The 13,282-nt window shown below is 36.1% G+C and overlaps 1 protein-coding gene across 6 annotated transcripts; it reads left to right on the top strand.

The window, feature by feature from the left end:
* Positions 1-9,077: 9,077 nt before the first annotated feature.
* LOC147518107 (uncharacterized) lies at positions 9,078-12,837 on the top strand. Of its 6 annotated transcripts, none has more exons than XM_086590068.1 (7): positions 9,078-9,339; positions 9,605-9,672; positions 9,731-9,870; positions 10,756-10,905; positions 11,045-11,188; positions 12,147-12,274; positions 12,417-12,715. In XM_086590068.1, exons 3-7 carry the CDS (start codon positions 9,754-9,756, stop codon positions 12,424-12,426), a joined length of 549 nt encoding a protein of 182 aa, XP_086446194.1. In that variant the 5' UTR covers positions 9,078-9,339; positions 9,605-9,672; positions 9,731-9,753; the 3' UTR covers positions 12,427-12,715. The 6 variants fall into 6 exon arrangements, 5 of the variants coding, with proteins under 5 accessions (XP_086446194.1, XP_086446190.1, XP_086446193.1 ...); XR_015211712.1 differs by lacking the exon at positions 9,605-9,672 and adding an exon at positions 12,799-12,837 and having other exon boundaries at positions 9,084-9,339; positions 12,417-12,612; XM_086590064.1 differs by having other exon boundaries at positions 9,605-9,870.
* The last annotated feature ends 445 nt before the right edge of the window (positions 12,838-13,282 follow it).

Below are 13,282 nucleotides of genomic sequence, written 5' to 3'. Positions count from 1 at the left end.
ATGGTTAATTTGGATATATACATTGGTGTTTTCAATTCACAAACCTTAACCTAAAATTTGTTCTTAGCTGACAACAATGTGAAGGGATTGGATCTAGGTTTCACATTGATAATTCAAAAGAATCATGTTAAATATATTGCCACCTGTTGTCCTCGTGCCTGCATTCACCTTTGATGATTTGCATATAATTATTGTTCTTGATTTTATTTCCATTTTATTTTCGTAGTTTAGACGCTACCGAAAATTGACGTGGAAGTAGCCAGTATCATAGACATGGAGCCGAAGGGCGAGAATGACATGAAGGAAATGGTTGAAGTCATGCACCGACAAATTTTGTTGGAGATGGGCACAAGATAAGATAGTTGAATCATTGGGTGAAAATGCAAACTGTCGCAGGAAAGTGTCGAATGAGGATGCTGACCAACATAACAAGCATGACGAATATGCATTAAATACATTTCATTGCAATTTGGTTGACCATCGGTTGGCAATCAATTTATGTTTCTGAAACTACTCTTGCATGCAATGAATCCCCAAGACATCCACATTACTTTGTCAATGATAATTGTAGGTGTACCAATGCATGATAACTTGGCCACCAGCAGTGTAGAGCTGTTATAGAGCGAAAAACTTATTATTATTAAATAATAAGATTGTTGTGGAAAGTGGGTGTTGCGAAATGACATTTGTTAGTTCAAGCACATAGTTATACTTTGATAAGATTGTTGTGGAAAGTGGGTGTTGTGAAATGGCCTCTGTTTGTTCAAACACATGGTTACATGGAATTAACTAAAAAGATAGAGAAGGTAGTGACTTAGTTTATGGGTATATATGAAAAAGTAAGAAAGAGGGGAATGAATGTATCCCCATCAAAACATGTATGAGATAGATAAAATTCTCTATCTTTATAGTTTATTTGTTTATTTTTTCTCTTGGTGAATTGTTTATTTATTTATTGACATTCTAATGTAAAGGGGAACTATTGTCATATGTATAGTCTTGCAACATATTCGTTGTCACACCCCGAATTTCGACAGAATTCGAAAAAACATTATTTGTTCCCGACTCTTCGATCTCCGAGGTGTGACGCACTCTCCACTTCCAAAAACCCATAAACAGTTTAAATGTGCGGATAATTAAAAACCAATAAGAATTTTAAACTTAAACAAAAGTCCTCTTCATTACAAAAATTAAAAAATGAAAATGCAAATAACCTTATCTTAACTGAAAATCTATATCACCTCACAGGAAAACAAAGCCTATCCTGAAATGCGACGCTAACGCAAACCACAAGCAGCAACCAATCTTCTTCAACACTAAACCTGTCAAGACTTATCAATTATGTTCATTTAATGAACACACCCCCGATAAGCAAACATGCAAATCGGGTCAACATTATAAAAATGTTGGTGTGAGTAGCTCTAAAATACAACATATACTTATACCAAATATATACACAATCCATACGGCAGTTAGTTCCTCCACCGAGGCGCCTTAACTTTCAACGACTAATACAACATCCTTAAATACAATAAATAAAGGCAGTAGTTCCTCCACCGAGGCCTTTAACTTCCCACTAACCACACAACAAACTATACGATAATAAATAAGGCATGTAGTTCCTCCATCGAGGCTTTAGGTTCTAACTAAACAAATAATCAACATATTACCATAATTATATTATTTCGGGCTTTCTTTTGCGTGTCCCTAAAATCACGTCAGATCTATGTCTTACCTAGTTTCCCGGCTACCACAATCGTTACCCAACACCGAACATGTACATCCACATGCCTCCCCTTACATAATGTAACCACTGGTGGCGTAACTACTCGAAGCGGGATGCCACACACCGTAACCCTCACACGGAAGCCATTATGTAAATCGCCACTATTCGGCATAAAATATCGCGCGTCTCGTTCCAATATTTGCGAACGGAATAATCAAGCCACTATTCGGCTATGATTGCTCAACACATGGGTCAATCAACATCTTATATATACACACCCTACACAAGGGCCAATCATATCACATACGCCCACACAGGGCAAATCACATGAGTTGTGGTAGTTAGGTTTTAGGATTTTCGTTACGTAATTTATTCAGGTGTCATACATTTATGACTCATAATCATTCAACTATATCACGTGCAGGTCAATTACCTTATTGCACTACGCCACAATATTTAGAAATATCTCAATTATATCTCATAACCACTTTCATTCTTTCACGTGCCAATATATTATTGCACTACACCACAATCCCGTGGGAAATAACCACAAATACTCTACTAGCATCTCACAGATAAAAATAATGGAGTGTCTATACATTTATTTCTCCAAAACTATTGCATTTAATATATATATACCAACATATGATATAATGTCACAATATCAACGTCAAATCTTAATTAGATAATGACCACCAAATTTATACAAGCTTCCACAACATTTGATTTGTCCATACAATTTACAACATAAAATGTAGCACAATTAAACAGTCCACAGTCTACAATCAAATCCCAATACTGAAGTCCATAAATTTAAGTCCGTATATAATTTAATACTCATAAAAACATATATATCAAATTCTTATTATCAGAATTCCCCTCTAGTTACGTGTCAATATTATATTGCACTACTCACGTCAAAACTTAATTAGATAATGACAAACAAGGTTATACAATGTTCGACAATATTTTATTATTACAATAGTCCATAAAATCAAATATGCGAAAAACTGGAAAAAGTCAACATTCCAAAGTCAACGGTCAAAGTCAAAGTCAACACATCATGGTCGAAGTCAAACTATCATTGTCAAAGTCAAACTGTCGTTTCCATGTTCGACTGGTTCAGGGTCATAGCCATGGTTCACAGCTAAGGTCAAGGTGCATGGCTCATGGGCTCATGACCAAGGTAATGGTTCGGACCCAACTGGCCAAGCCCAAACCTTAGAACCCGGAAGTCTAAAACCAACTTATTATTCAACCTGACCCAATTGGGGTCATAAGGACCAGCCCACATAAAATTAGAAACCGGCCCAAAGAAAACTAATTAAACTGGTCCAAAACACAAATGGGTTCGGCCCAACGAATTGAACTGAAACCGACCCAATCAAAACAAAATAGAATCGGGCCCAACAACAAAGGAAACCGGCCCATAGACTAACACTAAAACTGGTCCCAAAACTTAATTAAATCGGGCCCAAACAAAACTAAAACATTTCGGCCCAACCAAACCAACCAAACCCAAGAGAAAACCGACCCAGGCCCAAGCCCAAGTCGTCATCTCCTTCCTCCAGCAGCTCCACCAGCCACCAAAATCCGGCCACCACAAGCCTCCACACGACCACCCAATTTATACAAGCGGTTTTAATCCCCCTAACAACCCCTACAACTTTAACAAATCATTCAATTCATATACTTCCTCAAAACTAGATCTAGATTTCGCGCCGCCATTAACGGCCATTACAAAGCTTCCTACAGCCCCCACTCTCCAACCAACAACCCAGCATTCATCCCTAACTCCTCCGCCATCAACCAACAACTTAGAAAAACCCCACAACAACAAGTTCAATAAGAAAATAGCACATGCGACGCCATTAATGGCTTCCACCACCAATCAAACAACCAAACCGACATCAAATACTTAATCCCCCCACATCACAACACATTACCACAAAACACAACAAAAAAGAGTTGAATCATAATGCGGGCGTCGGCGATGCCATTAGCTGTTCGAGCTTGAACAGAGCTACAACAGTTCAATAAAAATCGATACTTAATAACCCAACCCCACAACACAGTAAATAAAATCATAAATGTTCAAATAAAAACTGGACGATTTCTTTTGTCGTTGGACTCGCGATGCCGCCATTTTGGCGACTTCCGAAGTTCCAGCAGCCCAAATCCCAAATTTCCGAAGTTCGAAGTTTTTAACAACACAACGATTTTCGAAGAGAGTTTTAACAAATGACATGACGACGCCGAATAAAACAATATAATGAGCAGTATATAAAAAAAAAACATAAATATTAGACAGTATACACCGATACACGAAAACCATAAATCCGGTGAAATAGCAAAATAGCTACTTACCTTAATCCCAAGCTCCACGAATTTCTCCGAGTCCGAGTCGTCGCGCTCCAACGCTCGAGCCTCCATTTTTATTATTTTATTTTTCTTAGAACCCTATTCTCCAGAACAATACGAATGTATACTTGGGTTTGAAACCCAAGCCCAACACAGACTCGGGCCCAGAAACCAGGCCCACGTATCACAAATCCAATCCAACGAATTTTTAAATAAATAATTTAATCAATTAATAAATAAATAAAATAAATACGTATTTTAAATACGGGCGTTACATTCGTTCTCCTATTTTCAATCATATGTTTGTGATTAGATTTCATGTGTTATGTCTTTCTCTTCTAAACATACTATGTCGCATGTTCCATGACACTAATGCTTTAACTCTATTCTCTTTTGTAGACAACTTCATAGTATTTCTAATAAAGTTACAATATTATTATATCATAGTATTACAATTTGTAAACATGCGAAGATGTGTCGTACTTACTATTAAAAACATCTATGTTTTCTCCGCAAAGGAATGAGTATGTTTAAGTACTCAATCACATACATGGTTTGATTGTCATAGTGCGCGAATATGACTCAGATAAAAAATATTTGATTGATATAATTCTTTTTTTTTTTCCCGTTAATGATTGATATAATTCTATGAAAAACAACATTAACGACATCCGTGCCGTAGGCATGGGCAATACCTAGTATATCTACTTAACAAAACAGGACGGTCTTGATAGTCAATGGCTCATATTCAATTTAAAGGGGTATAAATCAAGGGTCGAGACGAGTGCCACGATGATGACAGCCCATGAGTTGGATTAGAAATTAATTAGATTCTTAATTGTGAAATTAAACAAAAAAAAAACCCTTTGTTTTCTCTAGAAATGATTAATTGCAAACTTTAAACACAATTAAATTTTTACGTGTACAGAGTTAACCACTATGGCAGCCCATGAGTTGGATTACAAATTAATTGGATTCTTAATTGTGAAATTAAACAAAAAAAAAAACTATTTGTTTTCTCTAAAAATGACTAATTACAAACTTTAAACACAATTAAATATTTACGTGTGCCGATTTAAATTTCTTTTATACGTCCAAACGCTAGACTGGTAAAATCTTATTAAAGGAACAAGGCATGCGCTTACGTTAACCCCCTCTTTATTTGTAATTTAGTACTCTCTTTTTGCAATTAAGAGTAGCTCTTCATCAATTCTTATTTTCCCAAGACTCATGAAGACATGAACAACGCGCAACCATTTTCTTCTCTATCTCTCTCATAAAACAGACGATGAGTTTTTAAACCCAAAGGCCTCATTTCTACTGTTTTTTACCATCAAAGGTTTTCTACAAACTCATGCAAGTATTTTTCTTAGCAAATTAATTATTAGTGTTCTTTTTATTTTGATTGTTTTTGTATCTCTTCAAACTACTAATTTTTGGAATTTTCTTGACTTCCATATTGGAATGTGTACCTAGGTCTATGCAATTGATTTTAGAGTCGCCACTAATTATTAAGGAAAAGTTGAGTAAAACCTATGTGAAGGATTAGCCCTCGAAACTAGATGATTATTGGATTCGGGAGTCAAGGTACGATGTGGGAAGGTGTTAGGCACCCACGCTCGCCTGGTAAAACCATCCTTACTTCTATTGAGGTGTAATGTATTAAGATAGGCAAATGAAGAAAGCTTGAAACATTAATCTACCAAGTTGGATGATCTTCACTAAATTATTAAAAAACTAATAACTATATGCTATAATAAAACTGAAAAAAAAATCCTAATATGCAATACTAATTAAAATAAAAGAGAAAAGAAAGATGTCACCTTGTTTGGAATGTTGCCTCATACTTATTTGTAGATTGATTGATTGATGATCTTGATTGATTGTTGATAAATGATGATGATAAACTTGATTTGGAATTGACAACTGTGAATTTTGGATTGAAACAGGTGATTTGAGAAAAAAAACAACTTTTGGTGAAAAGAAGCTTCTACTCAAGATTGAAGAAGGGGAAAAGAAGACTAAACACGAAGAACTTCATTAGAAAAACCTCGAAGTCGAAATTTTACATTCAACTCTAGATTAAACTAAAGAAATTCTACTCTAGAATGATAAAAAAAAAAAAAAAAAAAAAAAACACACACACACACACTCAAGAAAAGAAAACTACTAGGCTATTAGCTCTGAATAGCTAGGTCCAGATTATTAACTCCGAATTCCTAGCTCCAAATCCTTAGCTCCAGATGTTTTTTGTGGGTGAATGAGACCCATATTTATAGCTTTTGGGCGTGGATTTAAATATGGTAATGAGTTTGATCCAATGGTTGAGTGTTGATGAAGAAAAATCCAATGGCTTGATCTCTTTCTGGTTGCACCTCCTAAATCTGGCCCTTGATTCAAGAGGTGGGATAAGGGGTGCGATCTTGGCCCTTGATATTTTGATCTTTTAGATGGATTAGGGCAAAAAATCAAGCCCTACACGTCCTCAATGAGCCCATAATCCAGGGTTTCCAAACATGGCTCCAAAATGGCATATTTTCTAGAATATTCTTGATTTTAGGGATCAAATCAAATCAAACAAATAAGGAAGGTTCTCCAGGTTTTTGGAGGCTTAAAAATGGGCTAGAAAACCTAATGAAAAGGTCCAACTCGAGCTGGATCCACAGCCCACGAGCACAAGTCCAAAATCCACAAAAAGACCCATTTTGACCATATTTTCAATGCTGCAAATTTCCTTTGACCGGGTCAAAATTAGGCAAGCTCTTCTTCACAAAAAATGTTAATTAATCTACTAGGAAGGTCCATGAACTCTTAAAAATACCTTTGGGTCAAAATCTTACTCCAAAAAAAAATGTTGCACTTAACAGTGCGCACAACGAGCTGAAACGGGATAAGGCAAGATTAGGGTTTCTGAAATCCAAAAGGAACCTAGGAAAACTTGTACTCAATTCGAAGGATTTTTCAGGGGGAATTCAAATATGAAATAATCTCATCCAAAGAAAGAGTGGAAAAAATGAGATTTAGGCTCCAAAGGGTTACAGGGGCATTTTGGTCATTTTCAGCTCAAAACTCAGAAAGCCATAGCTAGAGCATAAAGAGGAGAGTCTAAAGACGCTAAAATAAGATGAAAAGAAAGAAGTTTGATGTAGCAATGAAGACTCTAGAAAACAAATCACCTTATATGATCAAATTTAATTCAAGGCAAAATCGTGAATGAATTATGCCTGGGGTGCAAAAATGGGGTGTCTACAGTTGCCCCTCTTTGGCGGAGGTTGTTTGCAACTGAACGGCAAAGCCATGGAGACAAACCATTTTTGCCAAGCTCCAGCCAAAAGATTTCATGCAATTTTTGAAAATTCATTTGAAAAATATTTTTTGAAATAGGGCATTTCCCTAGATATCTTCAATCCTCAATTTTTTTTCAAGTTGTTTGTGAAAGCACAGTTGAAAATGGTTGTCACTCAAGAGAGGATGGTATCGTACCTTACAAATGCGTGTTTTACGTCTTACATTTTTTCAGTACTCAACCAAAGTATCGCACCTTCTAATGCGTATATTTTACGTCTTACATTACATCAGTGTGTACTAGGATAGTGGCACTTAGGCCAAAAAATGGTGATGGATAAGGATGAACAACTTTTTGAAATCTGATATTTTTCAAATTCATTTTAGAAAACTGGTAAAATTAAATGGATAGATCAATTCATTAATGATTTTGACTTGGATTAAAGATTATCATATAATAGTGATAGCCAAACACTGACGAAAGACTCACCGGGGCAAGCAAGAAGATCCACTGGGGATGGGAGATTCAGAAGAAGAAGGAAGAAGACACAGACGAACACTACTGGGGAAGATAAAAGATATGCTGGAGATGGATGCTGGGGATGATGATATTCAAGTTCAATCAATCAATCAATCAATTACGTTCAAGTATTTGGATTGGAAAAGACTATCACTATGAGTTTAGGCTGATCCATCCATGAGACTGTCAGTAAAAACTGACATTGTTCTCGCGAACAATTTGAATGTTGTACAAATGGAGTTACTGAAATGATATTAATGATCAAGTGGTTGCCAATAGTACGGTAGAAAACAAAATTTGATGAATATTTTCTCATACTAGAGGGTAAGAACCTCATGATACTAGTATTCATCAATTTTTTTATTTTTATTTTTTTGAATTTTTTTCTTTATAATTTTTTGATCAACTTAGTCAACTATCAAAATCGGGTCAATTGGTGAAAACCGAGTCAAACAGCTCAAAAACTGGGTCAATCTGATCAAACCCAGGTCCAACAGGTCAAATCCGGGTCAAACAGGTGATAACTGGGTCAGACTGGACCAATCAGGTCAACCTGGACCAAACTGGTTGAACCAGGCCAGACCGGGTGACAAACAGGTAAGGGGTACCCCGACCTTCCTTGTTAGTATTAGCACCATATCATTTTATGAAAACAGACCCTTTAAAACGATGGAATTACGGAAAGGAATCTTTGACAATTCAAACAGTTTTGTCTTTTTGGAAATAAACCATTTCTCATTAAAGGAAGGTTTCTATTTCACATGCGTGCTTTCGTAACCAATCATTACATTTAATATCGCACAGACCCTATATAAACACACAGAACTCGAGCGCAAACGAAAAAAGAATTTACATACCTTTGGCCGACGTCCAGCAGCAAGAGAGACAAAGAGAAACATACCTTGGGGTGAAATCACGTCCAGCAAAAGATGTTGAAGAACGTGGCGACAGTGACCACTACACCATAATAGGATATTTGCAACACGCACCTTTTTTGCTTTGCAACGGTTATTTACCGTTAGCAATTTACTAACGTTAAATAAGCGTTGGCAATGTTGCAAAGTGTTGGTTTATTTGAGTGAATTTTAGAAATTAATTGGCTTAAAAATCGTTAGATAAGTGTTACAAATTAAAATTTCGCGAAATAGTGAAACAAAGAAAAATCGCCGCTCTATTATTTCGGTCTAAGTATAAAACATAAGTTTCTTTCTCTCCTCTCTCTCTCTCACCGCCGCATTTCAAGATCCGATCTCGCACTCCTCAAATTTTTACTTCTCTCTCCAAATCCTTGAATCCGTACAAATTCTTTGCCTTCAAATCTAGTATCTTTTTCCAGATCTAGTTTCTTTCTTTGCAAAAAAGAACGCAGATCTGAATCAGGCCGGGATTCAAGTTGGTAACTTTATTGTCTCGAACATGGAATCCAACCCGATGGTATCATGCCTAGGTATAATCTAGTTTTTTTATTTTTTATTTTTCTATTTCACCGCTGAATTGCGCAGAATTGCACATAAAAATGTTTGTTTTTGTGTTGGTTATTATTAATTAACAAAACTTCCTTTACCTGGTTTTTGTGTTTGTTTAATTTGATTTTCTCTCTGTACGTGATCTATTAAGAATATGAGAAAAAAAATTAAATCCCAATTGTGACGTGAAGTTTAGAAATTGTGAACTTTGAAAATGAAACTACTAATGTATATGGCCTTATGAAGCCAACATGACTAAGGAGGATTCTTATATTTCCACTCTTCTTTGTGGAATCGAACTTCTACGATCCGGCGTAAGTTCATTTCCCTGATTATTCGACAAAGTAATGTATATAATATGGTATGTTGAAGCGGGTGGGCAACATGTGTCTGAAATGGCAAGGGCAGTGGAAGTATTGGGGTTGCGTGCATGTTTAGCACAGTCAACCATGGATTCTGGTCAGGGATTACCTGGAAATTGGGCTCTTCATACAACTGATTACTGTATTCAGGTTCAACATCCTCTTCCCTTTCTTTCTTTTTGAACATCTCACTTTCTCTCTCAGTATAAGCTGTAATGGACTGAAATTCTGACTTCACTACTACTACTTGATATTTATTGATTGCTCACCTCATTTTGTAGCACAAAGTTTTTATGGGCTGTAAAGTATTGCTTTAGGTTATTCCAATTTTTTTGTTGCTTTAGGTATTGAGTTGTTAATATGGGTTAGAACTTAGAACATCTGATCTGACCTGCTAGTTTTATTAAATTTGTAATATAATGTTTTCCATCAATAGATCGGCTAACTTCTTTAGAAAAATAATGGAGAGTCGTGCCAGAGAAGTGTTGATATTAGTTGCGTTGCAATTGTGTACTTTGAGGCTAGATGTCTGCTACCATGAAAATCTTGAATTTTTACTTTCGTCTGTATGTGAGGTAATGTGATGAAGTGTGAACTGATAACCTCCACAATATTTCCTAGTGGGACATAATGGGCCAAAATGCTGCATCTCCCAATTAAGTAGGATTTAGTAGACAAGTAATTGTGGTGGAGCAGAATTCATGCCTGGATCTACATCTGCAATTTCGTCTTAGATGAATAAATTGGTTTTAATTTGAAATGTGATGTTTCCATTTATTTTTTGTAGCATCACTAAGTTTGTTCCTCTCTAGGCAGCATCCAAGGATGATTCTGTTATGGAAGAAGTGGTAGATCAAAACCTATTTTTACGTCAGTGTGTTAGCTGGATGTGAATATGTGATATTGTTAAGTTCATTTTGTTTCCTGCCACTGTTTTTGTTGGTACTTGTTAGTGTCATTTTTAATCCATGTTTCGTAAATAATTATTTCCATCATTTGTGGTATAATTATAGTTAATATATTTCAAGGGAACAGTCCCAGAAACAACTTTACAACAAACATCATGATACAGCAGATGGGCGCATCAGAATTTGGCTTAGGATTAGACAAATAATGAATGCAACTGATAAGTTACTAATTGATACCAGAGACACAGCAAAAGAACTAAAGACAGGCATTCACATGGTAAAACCTTGAACCTGTCTGTTTTCTTGTAGAGTTACTCTGTTCCTCGTACTAAACTCTGTTTTACTGAGTCCATGGAATTTATTCGACTAGAGCTGGTTTGTGGGTTCCAGTGCTTAGCCTTTTTATATTTGTATAGCATGTTGCAGAAATACCTTATGAGAATCAACTTGTTGTGGATACTCGAGAAGTTGATCATGGAACCGTCACCTACTTGGAGAAAATAAATTTCCTACAAGGCAACTTGTTGGCAGCTCATTCGGTCTGGGTTAGTGAGGCTGAGGTAAATTTTCTTGTCCCACCAAATTATGAAAGTAGGGCATATAACATTACTTGTACAAATGCTGATATTGACAAGCTGTGTTGTAAGATTGTAAACCAGAACTCTCTAGTTTATGTAGATTAGATTCCGTTTGAGATGAGGGTTAACCATTTAAACAAGACTCTAGTGGGACAGTGCATATAGGCGACATACCATTATATCCTTTTAGATGCCTGGTCATTGTGTAAAACGATGGGAAATGATAAGTAGGCTAAGGGGTTCCAACCTAGTTGAGATGTTAGATGTATATGTTTCCACATACTGGTCACCAAGATTATGTCCTGCAACTCGCACGCCATTAGGAGTGACATGCCAGTTACTTGAAAATTATTGCGACTAGGAAATTTCTAATGGTGTTCTCAGTGACGTCTGTGTTTTGTTTTACAAGTTTGTAACTTAATTGAGATGGGGTGTAAAAACAAATACCATACAGTAGTCTGTGGTGGGGTGTGTAAATCCTTGTGGCTCCCATCTGGAGGTGTAGATTTACATCCCCCATTGCAAATGCTCTAATTGATGTGTCCTGGAACAAAATCTTATGGAACAACCTCATAATCTTAGTGTTCTCCTAATGATACCTCAGTTGGCTCCGCTTTAAAAGGTGTTTCGAGTTGGGAAAAATAGTTAGAAATGTTACTATGTGCTAGATGATTTTTGAATTACTTCGCAACTATGTGGTCCTATGATTGGTTGGAAGGCCTGTTGTTATTTTTAAAATACTGGCTTTTGTAAATGATGCTCCACTGTGACCACAAACTTGTCTTCTTTTGGGGTTTTTTGAGCTCCATTGTTCATCTATCAGTTTATTTCGATTCTAAGGTTCTCCTACTCAGTGGAGGATTGAATTCATCCTGCTGAACCTAGAGATATGGAACAAATCTTTATCAATGATATATGGGTCTGCATGCTGATATTTCAGGTGGAGAATCTTATCACAGAGATTGGTAAGAACTACCCTGCTGATGGTTTGCTTCCAATCTATATTAATCCTCACACAGGAGCAACAACATCATACCCAACAATTACCTTTGGAGCCATGGGTGATAGGTACTCTCTCTCACAGAATTATATACACTTTTGACAGATTTGAGATCAATAGCAACACTTTATTCTTCTTCTTTATTATTATTATTATTATATTTTTAACAAATTAATTAATTAACATGATTATTGATTGGCAATTTGGCAGGCAGAGATGACCAAATTATCTCAAGACTTGCTTCGATTGCAGAATCAGCTGCAAGAATTTAAATCTGCTTCAGGTGAAACTATGATTACTTAATGTTGTTAAGGATGATCCGATTGATGTTCAACGGAGAGGGAAAGTCAAAGAAGCTATGCTTCATGCATGGACTTGTTATGAATGGGGGCAGGATGAACTTCAGGTTTGTTTTTGTTTATTTCCAGTTACTTAGACTACTTTTTCATCACTGGTAAAGCAATTTTCCCTGGAAATTTTGAATTGCAACAGCTCCTCCACATTTTCAGGTTCGCTTTTTGAGTGCCTTTTCGTTTTCACTTTCGAGATTTGTTCTTGGTAATGTGTCTAATTCTTCTGCATGCTGATTCAGGCTACTTGGCACTGATTGTTTTGTCGCGACTATCTAGAGGTATGTTTTCCAATATATCTGTTAATACTCACATGCAGATGTATGCCTGAAATGACTGCTTATGTTCTTTCTTTTTTTTTTTTTTTGCTGCTTTTTTTTTGTATTTTTGTCCTGTAGACTGCAAGATTCAGACAGTTTTGGGATGAGGCTGCAAAACCGCAGCATACTTGAAGTTGTGCAACGTAAATATTCAAGTTTTTCTTATATCCATAAATTCAATCAGATCTGCTTTCATGTTAAATGCTCATTTCTTATATCTGATTTTGGAATATAGGATGACAATTTACCACTCTATTGATATGGCTCTGTGCACTGTATTTAGTGCTTTATGTTGAGTTGTATATTTATATTATATCTAAGCAGTTAAGTGCCATCCTTTTCAAAACTCATTCTTAACGAAAGGAACACAGACAAACATAATATCACCTTGATTAATTTTATAGTG

This window comes from Coptis chinensis, chromosome 2 (assembly GCF_015680905.1).
Source record: "Coptis chinensis isolate HL-2020 chromosome 2, ASM1568090v1, whole genome shotgun sequence".
NCBI lineage: Eukaryota > Viridiplantae > Streptophyta > Magnoliopsida > Ranunculales > Ranunculaceae > Coptis > Coptis chinensis.
The sequence above is the reverse complement of the archived record's forward strand: the minus strand, read 5'-3'. Positions and strand labels throughout refer to the sequence as shown.

Excerpts from the sequence above, each read along its gene's own strand:
- LOC147518107 (XM_086590063.1), top strand. The coding sequence starts at position 9,309 with ATGGAATCCAACCCGATGGTATCATGCCTAG. Across the intron at positions 9,340-9,730 it reads CCCGATGGTATCATGCCTAG|CGGGTGGGCAACATGTGTCT; the intron begins GTATAATCTAGT and ends GGTATGTTGAAG. Across the intron at positions 11,189-12,146 it reads TCTGGGTTAGTGAGGCTGAG|GTGGAGAATCTTATCACAGA; the intron begins GTAAATTTTCTT and ends CTGATATTTCAG.